General features: G+C 35.2%; 1 protein-coding gene across 4 annotated transcripts in view; it reads right to left on the bottom strand.

Annotated features, from left to right (window-relative positions):
- Positions 1 to 23538, bottom strand: part of PDZ-GEF (PDZ domain-containing guanine nucleotide exchange factor) — a 175326-nt gene that overhangs the window by 9907 nt on the left and 141881 nt on the right. For all 4 annotated transcript variants that reach the window (XM_089239105.1, XM_089239114.1, XM_089239098.1 and 1 more), the window contains 20 exons: positions 21567 to 21731; positions 21123 to 21341; positions 19243 to 19347; positions 18909 to 19099; positions 16504 to 16723; positions 14824 to 14985; positions 13191 to 13298; positions 12290 to 12493; positions 11473 to 11581; positions 11012 to 11327; positions 10632 to 10881; positions 9564 to 9628; positions 9093 to 9258; positions 7324 to 7500; positions 5670 to 5769; positions 4777 to 4904; positions 4474 to 4557; positions 4280 to 4354; positions 2939 to 3010; positions 1465 to 1614 (listed from right to left, as the gene is read on the bottom strand). In XM_089239105.1, the coding sequence (XP_089095231.1) occupies positions 1465 to 1614; positions 2939 to 3010; positions 4280 to 4354; positions 4474 to 4557; positions 4777 to 4904; positions 5670 to 5769; positions 7324 to 7500; positions 9093 to 9258; positions 9564 to 9628; positions 10632 to 10881; positions 11012 to 11327; positions 11473 to 11581; positions 12290 to 12493; positions 13191 to 13298; positions 14824 to 14985; positions 16504 to 16723; positions 18909 to 19099; positions 19243 to 19347; positions 21123 to 21341; positions 21567 to 21701 (3036 nt within the window). In that variant the 5' untranslated portion in view covers positions 21702 to 21731. The remainder of the gene's footprint in view (positions 1 to 1464; positions 1615 to 2938; positions 3011 to 4279; positions 4355 to 4473; positions 4558 to 4776; positions 4905 to 5669; positions 5770 to 7323; positions 7501 to 9092; positions 9259 to 9563; positions 9629 to 10631; positions 10882 to 11011; positions 11328 to 11472; positions 11582 to 12289; positions 12494 to 13190; positions 13299 to 14823; positions 14986 to 16503; positions 16724 to 18908; positions 19100 to 19242; positions 19348 to 21122; positions 21342 to 21566; positions 21732 to 23538) is intronic.

A 23538-nucleotide genomic window follows, 5' to 3' on the forward strand; every position in this document is an offset into this window, starting at 1 on the left:
TTTTTTCTCTCTCGTCACATGGAGCTAATCTAACACAGATGCTATAGATAGACATGTATCACACTACTACTACTTCACCAAACACAACTCTGGCCATATCGCTACATTGCAATTTACTGTCATTAGTGAGAAGGGTTGGAAATGAAGGTGTCGTCTATTGGTGGTTACCTCAATTTCGTTAGGGAATATACCATATCTATATCCTCCCTCGGGTTCGAACCCAGACCGTGACACCAACCTTTACAATACATGAGCATCTTAGCACCATGCCACTCGAATGCCATGTATCACATGTTGGTGATTAAAAAAATGTATTTGGCTCCTACCAGGCTGTCTGACATGAGCACATCGAGCTTTGGCCACTTTGCGAAAAGACCAGCCAAAGTCTGAATCATTTCTGCAACTCGGACTTCGGCCAAAACTCTTGGTCAATTCAAAAAAGTGGCCAGCTCCATTGCGAATTGACTGCATTTCGGGCTTTGGAAGTAAACACTCAAGAGCAATTGAATTAGGGATACACAGGATTAGAACTTGTGGGACTACGGCTTCTTGACCTAATAGTGCAGCAATGGTTCTGGATGCTATGGATGTTTACAAGCTTTGGTGAACTAGTCTTAAATCGCAGAGTGATTTGTTACACTATAAGCCCATCTATCCGCTGTTACCATAAGAGCCAATGTCAATCCCACTCATCCACATGCTGTTGTTCACACCAATTAGCTCTGGCGGGGACTCTTTTACCGGAATCAATGTACTCATCATAGACTTTTGACCGGGAAGTGAAAATCCAAGTGCTTACAAGATTTGTGAGATGAAGTGACCCATATGTCCTATCCCGCAATTGCCCATGATCAAATGCAACTAAATTCTTCGTTTTGCATATAATGCATTCAACTATGACTATGACTACTACTACTAAACCACAAATGCACATCCCATGGTAATTTTCTTCACCATAAATTTCTAACGGGTACATGCCAGAATGTGCGTGTATTTGTTAATGTAAAGTTCTTTCTGAGGAGTGCTCATTATGTATTGCTTATCAAGGGAAATCTGTCTTCTGAATTCAGCCACAGACAACTTGGCAGACTATTTTTTTTTTCTTGTGTCACAAGTGAATTTTTTAAATGTAGGTCTGATTGCTGCTCTCTGGAAAGAGCATTTTTTATATGTGGGAGATCGGTTCACATTTGCACCTTAAAGTTAGAAAATCACAGAAACCAACTTCAGAGGACATGCAATCAGTGGGGTTTGAATCTGGGTCTTTGCTATGAGAGTCCATGACGATGCTCCCCACAACCGAATAGCAGCATTTAACTATGACTGCACAACATTTTTTAACGCCAAACTTTCCCTATAAATCTCAATATTCAAATGGTATCTCCCCAATCGAAGTGATATATGTATCCATCATATAATACTGATATATATATTTTTTACAAAATTAATTCACAAAAGATTTACCTCTTCAAACATCTTTTTGGGGTTTGGCTGAGCAGAGCTCTTCTTTCTTCTTTTGACTGTAGCAGCATTGGTCGAAGTGGCAAAGCTGTTAAGTGATGCCATTGCAGCTGTTGGTTGAGCACCACCTATTTCCAACATGTTGAAAAGGTCCTACACACAGACGGAAAAAAAAACCCATCATAAACTAGACAAACACTACAGGTACAGTATGTTGAAATAATGATAACACCCTCTATGCTGAACAGAAGAATGTTTCAATAAAATTATATTAATTATATTAATCTTTTACTACAATAGGAGGGTACTTCTTAGCCCCCAGTATACAGTGTTGTCACACCAAGGTCTCTGTAATATTTGTGTCTGTTTGTATTTGTTATTATATGAAAGTATTTGCCACCACAGAAATATTTATGTTTGTATACTCTGGATGGACCAAGCGATCCCTTAGATAGATCCCTTGAGTAGAATATCGTATATATATATATATATATATATATATTGTATTTTTCTTTTCTTTTTTTTCCAATAAATTATTATTATTTAAAAAAATCTGACAAGCATAACTGAAATCACACATAAAGTACAGTCCACATGATTCATAAAAACTGTACCTAAAAAGTAAAATGTAAGCTTAGAGTTGATGACACATGATACAGAAGAAACATGCAGGAGAAAAAATTGCAGAAGAAACGCTGTTTGAAATTAGAACTTAATTTGAAGAAATTATAAAATTAGAACTGGTACCCCCTGGTTTTTTTAAGATGGGTAAATGAACTTGACAAGTTCTACACTCTCCCTTCTTGAGGCCAAATAAATGGTGCTAATGGGATTATCTATTGAAAGAACCCGCTACTGTGAGATAAAATATGAAGACCATATCAGCCTCTCTTTTGTAAGGTGGTCCTCCTGACAAAAACACACTTGCTACCCCTGTGAGTCATTCATTATTGTCATGGGGAAATATGATAAAATGATAGCTTTCATAGACATTCATGTTTTACACCCTCTCATAATTAATAATAACTAATATAAGTGAATGCTTGATTTTATTTAGATTCTTATGTGTGTGCTACTAACTTAACCATACATGCACCTCATACACATTCTTCTCCAAAATTCCAAAAGAATCAGTACAGGCCAGAATGTATGTGTGGCCCTAACTTATTCATATGTCGTCAGAATCATGTTTATTTCACGTTTTTGTTGGTGCTGCCATCTGCCTTCTATATTTTGAAGTGAAGATGGGGAATACTTGAATTTACATGTTGTCAGTATTTTGTTGCAGGTTTGCCTGCTCTCTGTGGAGAAACTTTTTTAAATAGGAGATCAGCTTGCATTCTCGCCTCGATATATGTGTACTACATGATTTCAACATAAAAATGTTGATTGATCAAGTCACAGATTCAAAATCAACCTTACAGCTCTTTTTCACACCATAAAAAAAATTATTAATTTATAGAGAAAAGACACGTACATAAGGAGCAGAGCACATGTTAATCATCTGCCTTATTTCTTTTGCAATCATTCGTAACTTCTCAAAATTTACCTGAAAAATTAAAAAAAAATTTGCAATACATACAAAAGTACAATTTATACAAACAAACAGCTGGTGTAAAAATTCATAGAAATCAAATCAAAAATTTTAATAATTTTGCATACAATTTTACAATAAAAATTTGGAACCTATTCACAAAAGGCTCAGCTTCTCAGATTTAAAAAAAAAGTGGAACAAATTCACATGCAATACTTTACGAGTGTTTCTCAACCACCAAGCCATGGTCTGGTACCAGGTCCCCACACCAGTCACACTGAGCAGTAAGTGTGTAATTTGTGAAGTTTATTTTTATATTAATTTCCCACTAGTTGTATGTATGGCCAAGTCTTTCAGTTGAAAAAAATAATAATTACCAGGCCACAGGATTCTAAAGGTTGAGAACTACTGCTTTACAAGATGGTAATAATGCTTTCCAGAAGATCAATGGTTATTGGATGGGACATGCAGACAAGAGTACCACCTTATAATGTTTGTTCACTAGATTTATAAGATGGCTACCATTTGTGAATCACAAATCAGTGTAATTATTGTGGCTTGCCCATTAAGACTCGCTGGACTGTACAATTAAAAAATATTTTTAGCTGTGAACTATAAAATGTAAGTTGCAGAGAGTTTTGCAAAGTATACAATATACAAATACAACGCCACAACAGGCTCAGCCCAACGAGGTGGCTGACTTAAGAACATCATGGATCCCCATTTTTTGGAGGCCCTACCTACTACTGCTACACCACACATACACCCCCCCCCCCGCGAAACCCCCCAACGAATCGGTACATGCGGTAATGTGCGTGTACGTGTAGTGCAACCTGACGTAAAGTTTGTTTCTGTGTAATGCTTGTTATGTGTAGTGCTGTCATCTGCCCCCAGTTTTTCTAACTATGAGTGAAGTGTTATGGTTGAATGATTTACCGTTGTAGGACTGTTGCTCTCTGTGGCGAGACTTTTTAACGGGGAGATCGGCTCGCATTTGCGCCTTGAAGTTGGGAACCACAGAAAACCAACTTCAGCCGACCACCACTGTGGGGTTCGAACCCGGATCCTCGCATCACGAGTCCGGCACTATAACCACTCGACCACCACAGCGGCTGAAACTGCTCTAAATTTTCAGCATCTGCTTTCTTTTACATCATCACATCCCAAACCATTCAATATACAAAATCTTATGGAGAACAATAAAAATTTTGGTAAGAAGAAAAAAATATTATAAGTGACATTTTCCAAAAATAAGGGAAAATATCTCAGAAATTTTCCACTTACCAAGCCATCGATCACAGAATCATTACCCAAATGTATGAAGGTAAGATCTTTCTTCACAACAGGGTAAAATGGAATCTGGAGAAAGAGGAGAGAAATTCATGCAATTGATACATGCACAAGGACATTTGATAGTTGCCATGAAATACACATATCACAATAACTTGAAAATTGTTGAATGCGGATTGTTTAATTACCATTGGGGGCTGTAATTGTTCAGAAGACAGAAGATTTCTGTACTTGTACATATTCCGTGAAGGATCCATAAAATCTTGCAAATCCTTTAAATATAAAAGAATAAAAAATATTTTTCTGCAATAAAAGTAAAATAACTGGGATATATAATTGCATTTCTAAATTTTGAAAAATACCAAAATCTAATTTATTCAAAAAATTATCAGCTAACTATCAGCAAACCAAACAAAAACTACTTGCTGCACTAGCAAATAGTCATTCTCTATGTTTTTCACTGGGCAGCAAAATGAAATAGCCACACATACCTCAAAAAGTTTCATGTATTTGGTAGGCAGTTTTTCCCATGTTGTACGGAGTCTGGAAACTGCTCCATGTCCAAGGCCACTTATGATGGCAAACATTGAATTGAAATTTTTGCATTCTTTACACTGCCCTAAAAAGAGTGAAGAGATGAAAACATACATATATTGAATCAAAAACTTTTGATGACGAAACATAATTATGTTAACCTGAAGAATACAGTAAAATAAATGCAATGTGAAATTAATTTATCTTGAATATCATTCACTGCTTATCTCATGATCTGTCATCCTTTCCACATCATACAAGAGCTCAAAAAATTACTCAAGGAAGACACATAATATGTAGGCAGGACATGCATAATATGTAACCAGCTTTGCAAACCCCTTACAGAAATAAATTATAAAAATTTGCTATCATTTCCCAAATTTTTACTTACACCATCACATATTGCACACATACCTACAACTATACCAACTCATTCAAAACTTTGAATGTATGAGATTTTTTTGAAATTTATACCTTTGAAATTACATAGTTCACAAATAAGTACAGCAACCACTTGTTGCCTAGTTAAGCTTTGAAATCAGGATTTTTTTTTTTTTTACTTGCCCAGTATTCTTTGGCCATATACATTTCTTACACATTATAATAGATGATTGATTGATTTCATAGATTACAGGAAGTCAACATATTGTACTTCGTAGCACTGGAAATGTTTCTCATATTTTATCAACATAGGAAGCTTAGAAAGGAATGATTAACGTATAATTAAATAAGTATAATATTATCGAAATCAAATATGTAATTTACAATATTAAAAAAATATATAATTCATTATTTTATTTGTCAATGCAAATGAACATACATTAAACATATGAGGTGTTTTCTAACTTACTTGCAACTTTGATGAACTGTTTAAGAACTCTCATTCTCCTTAACAAGTTATGTTCTGAACAAACTTCCGTAACGACCCAGAAAGTTTCACGATTAACAAGCTAGAAATACATAAATGGATTGCATAAGGTACCATTCATGTACATACACATGTAGATGAACAGTAATTTCGGGAATTATTTCAAGGAGTAAACGTGATGTTTTCAGTCCATGCAAAATGAGTATAGACAGTAAAACCTAGATTATGTGTGTGTGTGTGAGGGGTACAGAAATTTTTAATTCTCATGGAAGATGAAAGAGAGCTGAGCATGAAATTACAGCACAGATAACAAGGTAGAGTGAAGGGTAATACTATTTGGTTACAAGATTTAAGGAATTTTTACTGAAGGCATGATTATTTTGATTATTCAACCCTTTCTTTTGCATAAACAGCAGATTTTAATAATGAAGAAAAAAAAAGAATGGGAAGCAAAAGGGGGAGCAGAAAACAGTTGTTGTCTGTAATAACATCTATGAAGTTTAGACCTTCAAGACCTTCAACTTGATGAGGCGAATACAGTGAAACAGGTCTAAGACTGATGCTATTTGAGACAGAAACTTGCCTTGAATGGAATCAAAAGATAGCCCCATGAATGATTAATGCTTTAAAAAATGTGCACCTTTATAAAATAAAATCCTTGTCTAAAATCGAATATAATTTTTAGTCACTTGATGCTCCATTTTATGAAGGTCCCACTGTATATACCATTTTAATTTAGGGGGACAAAATTATGAAGGCCAAGACAAATGTCTCACAGTTGTGGGGATCAATGATGTGATGGGGATCGTGTGAAAATCAGCCCTGCTTGTACAGTAAATATATAATTGGGCGAATGAGTTCATTGTTAATACAGTGAAATCCTATATAACGATACCCTTAACAATTATAACAGCCTAATAATATTACTTTCCGGTCCTGATGTACTTTTTATGATGTTAATATTTCCATTTGTAATGATAACTCCTTTATAACAATGTTTTTTTTTTTTTTTGAGTACCATTATATAGGTGTTTCCACTGTATTAAAATTTTTTGTAAAATTCATTCATTTCTATTTTCTTAATTCAGATCGTAATAACAAAATATTTATTTCAAACTGGCAAATTTAATATAAAAAAAGTAATTCTACCTATTTTGTGATTATTGTTATATCACAAGTTATTTTTTTATTCCTGGGTAAGTCTCTACTATTCGTGATCCTCTTCTCCACCATTATTACAGATAATCAAGGGTCTTAAGCAACTGAAGAACTTAAGCACCAGCAAATGTTTTGTTATTTACTTGATTTCAGTATTGCTCTCATAAGATGAGCCAAAAAAATAAATTTTCTTGGGGGAAAAAAAAGAAAAACTAATACATTTATAGTTCAAAGTATCTATAAAACAAAATTACTTCTTTCTACCAAGAAATTTTATTACATAGAAAATTTTCATGGAGAAAATTTCTAATATAGAATAAATTAATGCAAATGTGACCACCCTAGTAAAAATTTTATTTTATAGAAAAATTTGGTTAAGTAGAAACTCTACAGTATATAAAAAACCCATCCATGAATTATTTATTTTAAATATTATGAAACTAACTATGAATAAAGATGCAGAGATAGAAGTGAGTACCTCAACAAATTTTGACAGCATGGGTACACCATACTTTGAGTCCACTTCAAACAAATCATCAATGTATTCAGTTGGCTCAATCTGTCGAAATATACTGAAATCTTCCAAAGTCAGCTGCGTTGCAAGCTCGACACTGTTCAGGTGAAGCAAATGTACTTGGCTCTCTCGCAAAAGTTCCTGCAGCAAAAGAATAGCAAAGTGTCAAGATAATGAATTTAAAAACCAAGGAGAGAAATAAGATAACAAAAACTTGTGTAAATTATCAGTTTGAAGTACTTATACATGCCAACATTGGCTTAAAGCTTGTCCGTAGTGATGAATGTTGAATGTTCAGATTTGCCATGGGGAGGGGGGGGGGTAACCCTTCTCTAGGACAACATAGTCATAGTACAACAAAAAATTATCACTCACAAATTCAATTTCTTTTTTTTTTAATTTTAATTGAAAATGCATTAAATACAGCACCTCATTGGCACTGGAACCTAGAAAGCCCAGGCTACATAAGCCCCCAACTACGAAGTTGCCGGATCTCCTTAATAATTCATGAATATCCAATGCAATCCCATCCTGCATACGGACGTTTAGCAACCCTAGAACAACCCCCCCCCCATTTTCTTCGTATCACTCACGACACCTAAGACGAAACATTCTTTCAACACAAGTTTCGCGAGCTCGACCATGCACTATGCAAATTAAGACGGGTCCAGACCCACTGCGAAAAACCTGTCCACTCCACCTTGAACCACTCAAAAACATGTTTTTAGCCCACAGCATGAGGCAGTTTTGACGGAAAACAGGTTTTAACGTATTTGGGCATCGAGTAGAGTGACGGGTCTAGACACAGCTTTACGGATTGCCTTCCACGCACCGACAAAACAAATTGGCTCCAAGTTTGTCTTCTCATGAACTCTCTCACATGTGTGTACGAATTTGTCATTATGGTGAAGATTGATGCAATTAAAAAATAATAATAATGAAAATAAGTAAAACACAAGAAACTCAAAGACCTGATTCTTTTTAAACCAATTTCCATAGTAATTTCTCCCATAGTTCCGTAGTTTATTGTGGCCATCAGTAGAAACTATGGGCAATTCATAGCAGTTGGCAATCCTGAGTACTATATTTCCTATAATCAAAAGCACACTTCTCCCCCTCCACAATACTAAAAAATTTTATCTTGGTGAGCTTTACAAGCAGTGATAATATTAAGAAAACAAATATTGATTTCTACTGATGAGAAATACTAGAATGTGTATCAAATTTAGAAGAGTTAGATTCGAGTAAATACTATAATTGGTATATAGACAAAAAAATAATACAATTTTGCATTAGGTTTTTTTTTTTTTTTTTTTTTTCTCAAACAGACAACTTCTGTCCATTGCCACAAGCAATTTACTACTGACTATGAGTTGTGCCAGAAGTGTATTACACCTAACAGTCTTCAGTGTGTATCTAGTGTTGTGAGTGAATTTTAAGTGCTGCAATCTATTTTTCAAAACGTGAGTGAAGTGCAATGATTAAATATTCGTTGTGGGTTTGTTGCTCTCTGCAGCAAGACTTTTTAATGGGAAAATCGGCTCCCACTTGCATCTCAAAGTTAAGAACCACAAAAAAAACTTAAGCTGGCCACTACTATGCCATCATGAGTTTGAACCCGGATCCTCATGAAGTGTGAGTATTTGAAGCACAAAATAGAACTATATAATGATTTAACTCGATAAACCAAATGAGAAATCACCCATTCCCATAAACCACAAATTTTCACTTACCACCGCAAGTTCATCAGGCACCAATGTTTCACTAGACATGTTATTTTTCAGATAATACCGACTGCTAAGATTTATTCTTTCTGCTAAATTTTGCTGAGGATCAGGCAAGCGTCTTTGCTTGACAACACCTCCTTCTCCAACAGAGACCTCATATAAAGAGTAATTGCTGAAAAGAGAATAATTTTTTTTAAATTGATTCATATTTTCCATTAGCAAAACCAAATGTTATTTATGTTCAGCACTTAGTACTCTTAGCATCTGAGTATGCTTGATACATTCATTTGAAATTTATTTCATTTTAACACAAATTCAAAACCTTCAGCACATATAACAAAATCCATAGATTCAATTCTATTATAATCAAAGCTCATAATGTGATTAATAGTAATATATTTAGTGTTTAGCAATATAAATAGGGTAAAACTATTCTTTAATGTTTCTGAAATTGAGAAGAAATGCACAAAGATTTACCTGCTGGATTCTGTAATGCCAAACTCTCGCAACGAAAGCATAACAACTTCTCGAGCTGTTGTTTCCTTTAATTAAAGAGAAAAAAAAACAATTTATGAAATTTGGTTACATCAGATTCAAACTGCTCTGAACAAGAGATTCTAACTATATCCACACAGAAAGTAGCATTTCTTAACTTGGGTTGCAAGAAAAACAGAAATGAATTAGCTGCGACAAAATAATTTTAGCAATCTAGAACCGTATTTAGGGGGTGTGCAGCTGCACCAGGTTCTGTGTTTTTGGGGCCCTACACTTACAGTAATAATAATTTTTTTCCCTAAATTCTTAATTTTTATCCATTCTGGAAATCTGCCTTTCCATCCAAAAAGAAATAATTCCAGAATTTTCAGCATTTACATGTAGGAAGAAAATTCTAAAACTCCATTTTCATCTAGAAAAAAAAAAATTCTGGAATTCTGCATTTTCATCTGGAAAAAAATAACCGGAATTATTGCTTACAAAAATTGTGAATTTTCATCCATTCTGGAATTCAGAATTTTCATAGATGCTCAAATTATTTCTTCTCATTTCTCATGGGTGCTGGAATTACTTTTATTTATTCCTAACTTCCATGGGTGCTAGAATTATATCTGTCAATTACTTTCCTTATTTTTGAAGCCTGAATTTTTGGATGCCGACTTCCCTCTTTCACAGAATACATAAAATTGGGACTAAGGGGAGCCAAAATCGTTAAGATGCCTCTAGCCCTGCAATTATTTTCGCACCGTTCCTGCATGTAAGGGTGGCCACATAGTAACCAACAAAACAATGTATAATTTTAGCAATGTTTTAAAAAACCCTATTTTGCATGGGTTTCTTGGAATGCCAATCATTTCAAGGGTTCCATAACGATAAAAAATGTTTATAAACATTGCTGTTAATGTGATCTGTTTCTTTAACAGGCAACATCAACAATATGTGAGAATTTTTTCAAATGCTAAAATAAATTTAAAGACAGAACTGTCAAATATTATTTTATATAATGGGTAAAACATGTGAGCATTTATCAACTGCCAATACAATACTAACCTTATGCACTAGTAAATATTTACAGGTCTGATCTGCTCTATACACCTTCAGGACATGTTCTGGAAATTCAAACTTGACTTCCTCCAAACCTACTAATGAAGTCAGATCTGGATTGCTGTGGCTATGATACAGGCTATTCCCGGTGCACGGTTGAGGTGATGAACCACGGCCACTGTAGTTACCAGAACCACCGCTACTGCTGCTGTTGACTGAATATAAGCTGTCATCAGAGCTGTTTAGATGAGATTCACTGAAAATGAAACAAAATCAATTTACTCGGTTCGGTTGGTATTACAACTTCATGCATTTACTAATCAATGGCACAAAATTAAAAACATAAAATAACCTATCTGTGAATACTTGCATACACTAGAACTCACCTGTTCAGAGACTTTGGAATGATGTTTATCTTTGCAAGTACCCTCCTGAGCTTAGCACGATGACCGAGAGTAGAGTAGCCCTTCTTGTCTTCTTTTCTACTGCCATCTGGTGCAGCACAAGGCCTATAGCAGCCAGGATTACCCTTCACTGTAGGTGAACCAGGAGTGTAAGGGCAATGTCCAGCTACTGTCTCACACCAGTCTGGCTGAGATGATAACCTAGCCCTAGGATCGGGCTGGAGCAATGATATTTCTGAAGTTTTTCTGTTACGGGGCCTTGTTGAGTTTTCTGGTGCACTCAGCATTTCTTTAAAAGCTTTAGAATTAGAAAAACAGAAGAAAAAAGAAATCAATTTTTCCGCCAATAAGAAAGTACAATTTAACAAAGTTAAGCAAACAATTTTAATAACATACAAAAAAGGAGTAAAATAAGAATAAACACTAATAAAAAATTCTGTTACCCAGCAAATTCGATCGAACTGTTAAGCAGAGATGGGTAGTTCCTCGCAATATTTCCAAAGCTCTAACATGGCTCATGAATTCAAAGCTCTGACCATTAACTTCCAATATCTAAAATAAAAACATGGAAAATTGTTCTTTTACGCTGCTTTAATTATTGTAAATACAGTAAAGCCTGTCTAAGTCAGACACCTATGGTTCCATTAAAATCTGTCCAAGTTAGAAAGGTGTCCAAAACAAAGAACACCCTTGAGGAACTGAATAAAAGTTTGAAATGCAGAGAGCTTAAAAAAAAAGCTTATGAAATAAAGGAATGCACACATGCCAGAAAAACACCATAATCTGTCAGTTACATCCTATTTTGTAGGTTAACAATGAAGTTGTTTCAATAAATCGTTTTTTTTTAATCTGCCTGAGAGGGTGGGAAAAACTACCCTTCCAACAACAACTTCATATACAGTCAAGTATTCAACACTCAAAATGAGCTGCACCTGTTCATAAAAACCCAGAGAATGTCCAATGTACAAGATATAGAGTATATTCTGTTCATGCTGATATAGGATTGATCAATTCAAAGTCAATTCCATTAAAAAACTGTCCAATATAGGGGTGTCCAGGATATAGAGGTATCCGAAGTGACAGGATATACTGTAATACCAAATATGATTTTTTTTAAATAATTATTTTGATATTTACAAGCAAAACAATCAACTAGAACTTTTGAACATCAATGTTCAATAAAATACATAAAACAAAGTTTTATATTCAATGGATATGAATGAATTGATACTGTAGAATGACTTATGGAATAGCGCTTACCTGATCACCTCTCTTGAGGCCTACTTCTTCAGCTTTGGAGCCTTTATCAACTTTTGATATGAATATTGCAAATCCAGTTTCATATCCGCCCAATATGGAAAAATGCAAAACTTCCTCTCTAGTGGACCTTGCAAGAGTAATGACTCGACTTCTCGCTTTAGCAGCGCAAGCTATGTTCAACAACCTCTGTTGACCATGCATTTTCTAATATGGCAAAGAAAAAAAATTAAATAATTACAATACAAAGAATAGACATGAGCAAATGCACAATTAATAAAATAATGAGAATCATTCAAGAAAAAGATTTGCAACAGTCTACTCATTATTATTACTGTACAGTTATAAAGGTAAATATACATATGCTGAAATTCATAGCGGATGCAGAACAATGGTTTCAACCTGGAGGCCACCTTGTGGCCTTGGGATATTTCAGGGGAGACACTGAGGATAAACAACAAGAAAAAGGTGGGCCATGCAAGTGCATTAGGAGAATACACAAAGATATAAAAAATAATAATGCATGTATAAGCATATAAGCAAAGTATAGCTAGACAAGGTGTGACTGCCAGCAGATCCTTCCTCCCCTTCCAATAAGAGGGAGGCTGATTAGTATCTAGCTAACAGGTGCAAAGATCTGCCAAATTTATTTAATAACTTTTCGCTACAAATTTACTCAGAAATAAGCTTAATATAAATAGAAAGGGTTTCACTCCTGGATGCAGGGAGACCCCAAGCAAAAAATAGGTACAAAGGGAACCATGGGCAAAAAGTTTAAGAAACAGAGATACAGAGTGTTCTCTACAGTGAAGCATCTCAGCTAACAGCATTACTTTTCACTTAAATAAATTCCACATGCATTTAAAACTACACGTGAAACAGTACACAACATTTTGAAACTCACTTCTCTTTCCAGGCCAGCTTCGAATTGTTCAAGAAATTCCATCATCCTGGGGTCTGTTTCAAAGTCTGTGAAATGATTATGAACCCACAAAAGAACGACTCGTGTCACCTTCATTGAAAGAAAAAATATCATGAATAGTTCAGTACATAATCAATAAAACAAGGTGAATACACATTCTCTGAATACATAATGATACATCAATCGTGACATATATTGTATCAATATCACAACACACGGTTTTCAGCAAAATCTGCTAGTTTGTTTTCCTGACTGCAACTCTATTTATAGAGTATAAGTATATTTCATATAAGAAATATAATTCGAAATCTGAAACTTCCAAATTTTGAATTTTTGTTTTCAAGTTCGTTTTTTCCCCTTCACTGCAACTTCTCTTTCACTTTTTTTTTTATCAAATATTTGCATATTATTCTAACTATTGTTATAATATTTTACATTTTTGTTGTTTTGTTATTTTTGATTTCTGACTTTCCAGGTTGTTGGGAACTCTGCAACAATATTTACGAAAAACTAATTGAGTATCAAAAGCAAAAGACTAGAATAGAATTATGTAGCCAATGCAATTCACCCAAGAATAGCAGACCATAGTGATTCCATCATTATTTACTGTATGTACTCGTATATAAGCCGACCCCCCATTTCAGGACCACCAAAACCGCAATAAATTTAAAACCTGTGTATAAGCCATCCCCCCAAAAAATCCGTGCATTTCAGAGAAAAAACTTATATTTTCATGCAAAATGAATAGCTTATGGAAATTTACAATAGAAAATGATTCACACTTTTTAATCCGTTTTTTTTAAGTCTCCAAGCTCGTGTTAATCCATCAGATCATCATAGGGATATAAAACATCCTCGTTTTTATACTCATCTGGGCTGTCATAGCCATTGTCAAAGAGGATATCATCTTCAGTTCCATCCATTGCATTGCTGATGCAACACTTTTTGAAGGATCGGCGGAAACAGAATTCCACGCCTCATGTACCCATTGGTACACTAGTCCAATATCAGGTTTCTTCAAGGCACCACTTTTCGTAGTTTCTTTATCATCAGAACTCATCCATTCAAATTCCTCAAATTCATCCACAAATTCCTCAAATAGTCTTTGAGAGGCTTGTTGATGCTCACATCTAAAGGCTGTACAATCGACATTAACTCACGTGGTATCAAAGTCAATGATGTTTTCGATTTCTTTGCCTCGGCTTTGACATTATCAGTTCTGTGGGGTTTGAACATATCCCATACTAATAATGCCGGTTTCTCAAACACTGCTACAAAAATGACTACTGATTGAGACTCAATATTTTTTCATCAAAAACTGACCTGAGTATAAGCCGACCCCCCACTTGGAGAAGGAATTTTTCCACCTAAAACTCGACTTATACACGAGTATGTATATAAGGTATGTCATTTATTTTCAAAAGCACTGATATATATCCAATATGACATGTTTAATCATTATAAAAGCTGTTATCTGAACCATATGCAATTATAAGTTCCTTTATACCTGCTGGAAGGACTTACTTAGTTGTTTGGGGTCACAAAGGTGTTTGTATTTATGTGTTTCTATGTTTGTATTTGTAATATATGTTTGTTTTTTGTAATAAAAACATACCTTGTCCCTTAAAACAGGGTCAGAAAACCATAGTAACAATGCATTGGCCACTGTTTTAGGTTCAGAAATGAATGTCCTATAGGTCAAAAGAAAATCTTCTACATAGGTCACATCCATGGAATTATTCTCCACTAGCTCAGAAAGTAATCTGTCTGGAGTACCCTGTAAATAAAACATACTCAAAACAACTGGCCAATGGGGCATGGTAATATACTATTTTACATCATTCAACTCATATTTACTGACATTTTCTCTAAGTCATGGTAAAACAATGCGAAACAAAACACTGTATATACATGAAATGCAAATTAAACACTCTGCATATGCATACGGATTAATACTATTGGTCAAACGAGAGAGATAACTTCAGTAATGAAATAAATTTAAAATAAATTGTACACTCGTTTTCAAATGCATAAAATATTCTGATACCACATCATATCTCCCCCCCCCCCCATGCCAGAAATATAAATGTGCAAATTTTCCCTTTTTTATCAGCTGGTTGGATCCTTTATTCCTTTTACCAAACTCAATCAATCATGCAGGTGAAATACTTAATGAGCATTCGTGTTGTCAAAAATTTCCCAGTCTAAAGGGTTATATGACTATCTAAGTTTGTCCAGAAACACGAATGTGTGTATCCCAGAGCTCCCATTCAATAAATTAAAAGTAGGATGGGGTACTCCCTTAGAAAACATAATCATAGCATAATTTTAAAAAAATGCCTCAAAAAATTTAACTTCTTTTTTAATTTAAAAACAAATTATAGCACTATTTCAGTATCCTATAAGATTGACTCGAGCCAAAACAAAATGACAGAAATGACTTGGGGAAAAAAACAATTTTTGGCCAAAACAGTGCACAAGCAACAACAGATAAATCTTTTCTGTCTCTCCTCACAATATAAACTACATTATTTATTGGAGTCTAGCATCCACTTCTAATGGACAATGCACAGCAAATTATGAAGACATGGAAGTTTTTAAAGAATGACACTCTTTCCAGACCACTTCCAGAAGCACAGTGCAATATGTATAAATTACAAGGTCCAATGTAAATAAGTCAAGGTGAACCCAATGGTTTTACTGCATTGTCCATCTTTTTTTAAAGGGATTTGTTTAAAAGGGAACATTTTACTGTTCAATGCCAGTGTAATCGTTTTTGACAAATGAAGCACTTTCATTTTTAGCTCTTTGCCGAAAGCATTGTAAATATTGTTTATGCTTCTACACACACATGCCCTAAAAATACATGAGAGAATTGAATGCTATTGTGTGTGGGTAGCATCAGAATCATCAAACCTAGAATAGTCCTATGTATCCAAGCAACATTCTGAAAAATTATACAATTTATGCTTTGGCAGAATCATTAATTGCAATCTACTACATTTGTATTATTATTTGGCAATATATAGATGATTCCTTTCTTTATTGAAATCAATTACACAAATTTTGTTGTTAGGATTTCATTAAAAAACAGTAGGATGTTTTACCAAAAAGTAGGAAAAGTAGCTGAAGTGGGATACTATCCCTATTGAAACACAATATTTTAGTAAAATAACTTATATAGAGTAAACATTTAAATGTCATTTCCCCATGTTCTCCCCCCCCCCCCCCAATAATTTACAAATTCATGCTTCCAGTGCGAGGAGGACAATTTAAAAAAGAGCACTGCACTCACCCTAATAGTGATTTGACCCTTGGCACCTCCTTCAATGGTTCGTTGTTCTGTAACAAGCACCACACAGCCATTTTCTTCATGTTTTTTGATGTTCTCTTCACCTTGATGAAGTATTCTGTAGTAATCACTTTGAGCGACACAAACAAACTGGCAATCATCCACTTTTGTTCTCATTACACCTTGCTGATACATCTTCTCCATTGTAGGAGTTATACCAAAACTATGAAAAAAAGGAAGAGAAGTTTCAAATTTTTCTTAATCATCAAGTAAAAATAATCAAAGATTGAAAAAATTAAAGCTTTCACGTATCCTCAAACTTGAATATTATTATTATTATTTTTTATACATATATCATAGCTGCCAACTTTGGAGAGTTAGAATCAGAGTCGTTTCTGCATGGATTCGAATTCCCTATAGAAATAAATACAAAAGGGATTTTTGAAAAATCAATGTAGGGACTTTTCCTTTATGAAAAAAACTTGACGTTGTGCAGGTCATTGCAGATCAGGGCCAAGTCACCAATCATTGCAAACCAGTAGGTTTAATTACCTGTCATTGCCACTCTCTCAAATCAAACCATGCAACAAAATCGCCAGCACACCCAAAACAGGACATACAAATTTAACATGGTTAAAGCAGATACAAGTTATTTGGTCAATTTCGGATGTCGAAAGACTGAATCGACGGTGGCTGTTTGACAAATTTTGTCCCCCCCCCCCCAAAATTCAAATATTTTTTGTAAAATTACACAATTTGCATTACACTTGTGGTATCATTTAGGGGACTGAAATGAAAGCAACAGTCTTTTTTCTGAGTGTGAGCAAATTCTTTGGGATTAATTCCGCCCTCCAAAAGTGAGATTTTTTTATAATCATGGTTGAAATTCGGGAGATATGAAGATTTTTATGGAGTCCAAGAAATGGAGTAGAAATCTAGGAGACTCAGCAGATATGCTAATCCAGCACACATTACACCAGATGTAGAAGTTAATTTTAAAAACCCATTTAAATGACAAACTTCTCCTTACAAACATACACAGACACATTTTTATTTTCTATGTTCAAAGAAAACCAGCCTAAAAAGCTGGATTACTGGATGGGCCAGATAAGCGCACGTCAGAATTATTGAGAGTCTACTGTACTTCATTAAAATTTAGTTATATCTAACATTTTCCCCCTCTGATAGTTGTGGAAGTGTTTCAGTAGCATTAAGCAATCGTTTAGTCAAATTTTTCTTTAAGCAACTGTTCTTTACTAAATGTGTTTTCAATTAGGGAAAAAATTAAATGTAAAGATGACAATTATTGCCTCAAACGAGGGGTGCTAATGGCCCGAATAGTCCGGGACCAGTTCTGAAGATATATTTGTGTATTTGTACGCATTCAAACATGGCAAGGGCTGCTGAGATGCCTATTAATTTAAAAAAAAGACATGGATGCATCATAATGGTTTTAAGACAAAGAAATACATTAGTGGCCTACACTGGGTCAGTAAATAGCAGCATATTCTCCAATCTTAGTACTAGGAGGGAGAAATGATTCATGATATGAACTTTTCACGAGGAAAAACATTGATTTTCTTGCAATAAAGGATAGTTTACCTAATTTAAATAGTGGCATGATATTGCCATATATTGTTTTCTATTCGATTGGCTGTGAATCAATGCCTGGATCCTAACGATAATATGGCTGAGTGGAATGAGAAAACATGCAACAATCTGGATTTTATTTCACCACAACTGGCCCTGCCCCAATCCCAGCTGGAGCAGTAAACAGATTCTACATTTGAAGCTAATACTCAATTTACTAGCAGAAAGAATATGAGGCATTGTTGTTGCAATTCTGTTGCTTTTGTTTTCATGTTGTTGCAACAGGCAAACAATTTTATCACTTCTCATATAATTGTATAATGATGTCAAAATAGATTTGTGTTTTATGCACAATCCTTCTATACACAATACATGTAACGACATAGATTATTTGAATGCATTCTACCCTCTTTTAAAAATTGACCTTTTTTAACACCCTGTATGTTTGCTTACGCCTGAAAGGACGATTCAATACTCTATTTTTGGAAGAGAAAAGTAAATAACAATTTTATTTCCTTAAAAATGCATTCGTATAATGTGTTTAAAATAGTGTTAAAAAATAAAATATTCAACTGTGGTCGAAAAGACTGCTCTGTAGTTCTAGTGCTTTGTTTATGAGGTGCATGTGCAGTTTAGTAGAAGTAGTAACAACAGTTCATTGCACATCCCAGCAGCTCAGTTACCAGAAACTATGATGCTCACTTATCAAGGCTATTAATAAGCAATGAAGCAAAATAATAAAATAAAAATAATAAGTAAAATAATTTTGAGGAAGCAAATTAAAAAGTTACAACAAACAAAATCACAAAGGCACTCACCTGTCCCCAATCTGCAACTCATTGACAGCACCGTCTGCATGTTCTATTTCAACTAAACCATTGACTATTACAGACCAGGAGTCGAGTTCTTCCCCATCATTCATCACAATGACCCCTGCTTTCTCAACAGCAGCAAACACCATCACTGCACACAATGCCCGTCTGACCGATAAGGTCATGTTGGCAAAAGCCTGTAGACATTGACAATTGAAATAAAAAATAGTTAGCAATTACAACTCCCAAACTTCTAAAAATTATAATGATATGACAACATGAAACTATGGTCAGCATTTAAATATAGATATAATAACACGAGTTATAAAAATTATCTTACCGGAAGGTGTTGCATGTATTCCAAGATGATCCTGATATCTTCATCTGTACGATCAAGAGGATCTTTCTCAAGGCATTCGCGAACTGTATCACGAACTGTCAAACTCTAAAAAAAATAAACACAAACACACAAAGTAAAAGATCTGTCAATCTTTCCCAAATATTATTTTGAAACATACTTCAAAAGAAAAAAAATGTGAATCTTGCACGATAGAATTTTTAGATTTGGCATGTGACTAGATTCAAGTCAATTAATTTTAATTATTTAACATTGAATTTAGAAATTTTATTTAATTTTAAATAAGATTGATCTTGTTGGCCCTTACCTTTCTTAAATCTTCTCCCTCCCCCCAAACTTGACCCACTTTATCAAGTTCACCCCTTAAACCTCAAGGCACTATCCACCCCGTAGAATTCTAAAGAGTTTGGCATCATATGGAATCATAATTGAATTCGATGCAAAACCCATGTGTGGTAGATTTGTTCACTAAAAATTTCTGGCAATAAATGGGGTTAGCTCTAAATCAAAGGAAGGGTGCTTTAGTACAGGAGTGAGGACTAAGAAAAAGACAAAATTAAGCATTCGATGTAGTCTGTGTTATGACAGCACAGCTAATTAGGAGCTGTGGGCACTCTGACGTCACAAAACTTGCATTCGCGTGCAAAATATACTCTCATGTGACCAGGGGGGGGGGCAGCATCATCAGAGTAGGGAAAGGTAATAAACTGTCTTCGTTCAACAAAAATTGTTCAAACCAAGGCCCCCTTACTTTATTTTCTTACATGGCTGAATGTCTATTGACACCTCGCCACAACTTATCTGCTTCTCAGACTTCATCAGACAATAAGTCATTCTACGGAACAGGTTTTGAGGGAAAAAAAGTGTTTCACTTTTTGTGATGAATTTCCTTCCCTTCCCAAAAATTCACTCCCCTGGCTAAAGAAGTTTCATTTCAACAAAAAAAAACCTGAGACTAAATGTTCAATTTTTACAAACTCACTTACAAAGTCAAAGGGAGTTACAAAAATATTCATCATACACAAGCCCTTTATGTAACTGAAAATATGTATTGCATATCCATTTCCTTTCTGATAAATCACTATCGAAAAACTTATCAAACAAACTGAAAATTGTAGATAATGGATTCTGTATAAAATACTGAACTAATTCTGCTTTACAAAGGATTTTAACAACTGGTTGTTGTACGAAGATGAAGTTTTGGAAAGAGAAAATTCAACTGCCTTTGGGGGGAATCGAACCCACGTCTGTTCACTTTCGGAGCGAAAGCCCTAGTCACTAGACTACAAAGGCAACGAATCTCTTAATCTTTCCTTGGAGCTCGTGTGCACTGAAAGGGGCCATACATGGACAGCCGGACCTGACTCAGGCCAAGCTTACAACTGCAGACGCTGCCACCAGATTGTGATTTGTGCAAGGATGATGTCTTTCTCCGCTACCACACAAAGGTTTTAACAATTGGCTGTTGCAAAGATGAAGTTTTGGAAAGAGAAAATTCAACTGCCTTTGCGGGGAGAGAGAGAGAGAGAGAGTCAAACCCATGTCCTTCCACTTTCCGGGCATTCACATGGAAGCTGCTACCCATTTGGAAATTTTGGAATTTCCACTTTTTCTAAAAGAATGGTTCAAATAAAAATGAGTATTTTTGAAAAACACAGAGATTATAGGCAGAAAGTTATGGTACATCAGAAGCTAGACCATATCAGACATAGGCCAGCTAATTAATGAAGTAGCCAGACTTCAGATATTTAGCCAAAACATATTTCTGTTTTCCACAGACATTATGTTATAGATTAGTTAACTAGCAATATATTAGATAATAACTACAGCAGAGTTGACATTACATCATGTAAAGGACTCACCTCAAGAGATTCAGTGAGTTCTTCCTCTTCATCAGAATCCACGATGCTCTCAACCAATCCAGACAAGTCAACATCCTGATCTTCTAAGGAAGACTGCACAGACTGCATGGTGTCAGAACCGGAATAGGCAGAAGAAGTATCACTGCCACGTGAGCTCCTGTTTGATTGTACGAGTATACTTCCTCTTTGAAGCAGAGGATGAGTCAAATCCATTGGATACTGTAGGAAAAAATTTAAAAATCAGCCACATTAATACTAATCCATGGAACTTGATACAAAAGAGAGGGCGTAATTAAGTAGGGATTTATTCAACTACTCATTTTGTGATTATTCATTAGTTTAGATACACACTAGCCTTTGCTAATAAAGATTAATATGTACAATGGTTATTTTATTTCAAAGCATGTATTAATAAATAAAAAGAAAATCAATTAAAATGCTTACCAAAACTCTGTGCCCAGTGTGATCATGTAGGTGGTACTCAGGATGCTGGTCAAGATTCATTTGACGAGCCTCCTCCCGGTCCAGCACTACCATCCTCTCCACATTTACAGAGGGGCATGACGGCCGAGACCTCATCAAATAATCTTCAGACTGCTGTCGGCCCAACTGCAAAAAATAAAATCAAGATTGAAATTCTTCAAAACAAAAAAAAACAACATATACACACAAAATGTAAAAGAGTTTTCTGGTCAAATCATTCATAATAGATGAATATGAACAATAAATGATAGGTTATCACATTTTGGTGTTCCTGATGCAAAAAAGATCAGAAAGTGCTAAATAATGATCTATAAAATAACAAGAGAGTCGAATCGCGTTGTTTCTATTATGGTTCAAATTGAAACATCGACCCACAAAAAATATGTATTTTTCCAACGAGAGGAAGCGCGACATTTTGCCACCCGAAAAAAAAAAAAAAAGCTGCTTCCTATGGAAAGTCAAAGAGGAAGTGAAATTGCACGAATTATAGAATAAAGGAAAAAAATTTAGGAAGGAAATGATTCACAAAATGTGTAAAGAGCAGTCTAAAAAAAGTACACAGTGCAACTTTCACATTTGTGTGACTCGAACCTGCAATCTTCTCATCCGAAGTCAAACGCCTTATCCATTAGGCCACGCGGACACATTTTTGTGACTGTCACCTTTTCTTCATATTGCGTTGAAATGATGTAAACCAATTAAATTCTCGCACAGGACAGCACACAGAATCAAGAAATTAGATCAGCACCGAAAACATTACTATAAATCCCAGACAAGTCAAAGGATACCTACACTATTTCGGACCGTTTTTATTGGGAAAGAAATGATTGGCTCTCCGCAGAGGCACGACATGATGAAAACATTGAGGAGACTGTCAGGCACAAGTCATCTGTATAAACGGGACCCAAGCCGATTGGCACGAGGAAGAGGGGTGCATGCGTTGTATATTCATTCATTGCTGGGGGCAGTCTCCAATAAAAAATTTTTGAGAGAGACACATATATCCCCCTCAAGGTTTTGGCACCTATGGGCTCTTCATAAAATAGTGATGGGCAAACTACGGCCCGTCAAACGTGTTCCCATACAAAATAATCAATACACACAACACAATAAATATCTAGGCTGACAGTAAAGTACGGGAAAAAAGAAAATCCGGTTCCATACGGGATATTTACAAATTATCACCGAAAAAAATTGTCAAATGCAAGTTAAGTTGTCAATTACAGCCATACAAGTTGTTTAGGCAAGTAAAGTTGCCAACTATCGCTAAAATTGCTGAAAAATCACCAATGGCGGGAAGTAGGGAGCTTCTACATGACGTGATGGGTAAAAATTTATAATTCACCAAACAAAACGTATATGTTTGACAAATATGTGAGATGAATATGTTTATATGACGATAATTTTCACTAGATCATGAAAAAAAAAAATCTCAATTCTCGATTTCAAAAGCAAAAACCTCATGAAAAATTAGAGGAAAATGGAAAGTTTTATTTAAAAAAAAGTTGGAATGCCCGAAATTACGGCAATGCCCCGTAAAATAGGTCACCTGTGGTCACGCTACACATACAAGTTTCTGGGCCCACGAGCGATAAATATATCGCATATCTGGCCCGCGGACTGAAAAGTTTGCCCACCACTGTCCTAAAACATTAGAATTAGGAGGGGTGGTAGCGTTGTATATTCATTAATTATTGGGGGCAAAGGCTCAGCCCGCAAACAAAATTTATGGGGGGGGGGCCTCAAATAGCCTCAGCCCCGAGGTATCTGCACCTATAGGGCTATTCCTCACACATTAGAATTATTTTCCACTAGTGCTTATTACTATTTCTCACAAAATTCCTACCTATGGCTCGAGGGCGTTCCTACGGTTCTGCGGAACCCAGGTAGAGAAACATTGCTTCATAGATCAAGATTTTATAGCCCATACCTG

This window comes from Pholcus phalangioides, unplaced genomic scaffold, assembly GCF_987345545.1.
Source record: "Pholcus phalangioides strain wild (caught in Gottingen) unplaced genomic scaffold, Ppha-v1.0 ptg000002l_1, whole genome shotgun sequence".
NCBI lineage: Eukaryota > Metazoa > Arthropoda > Arachnida > Araneae > Pholcidae > Pholcus > Pholcus phalangioides.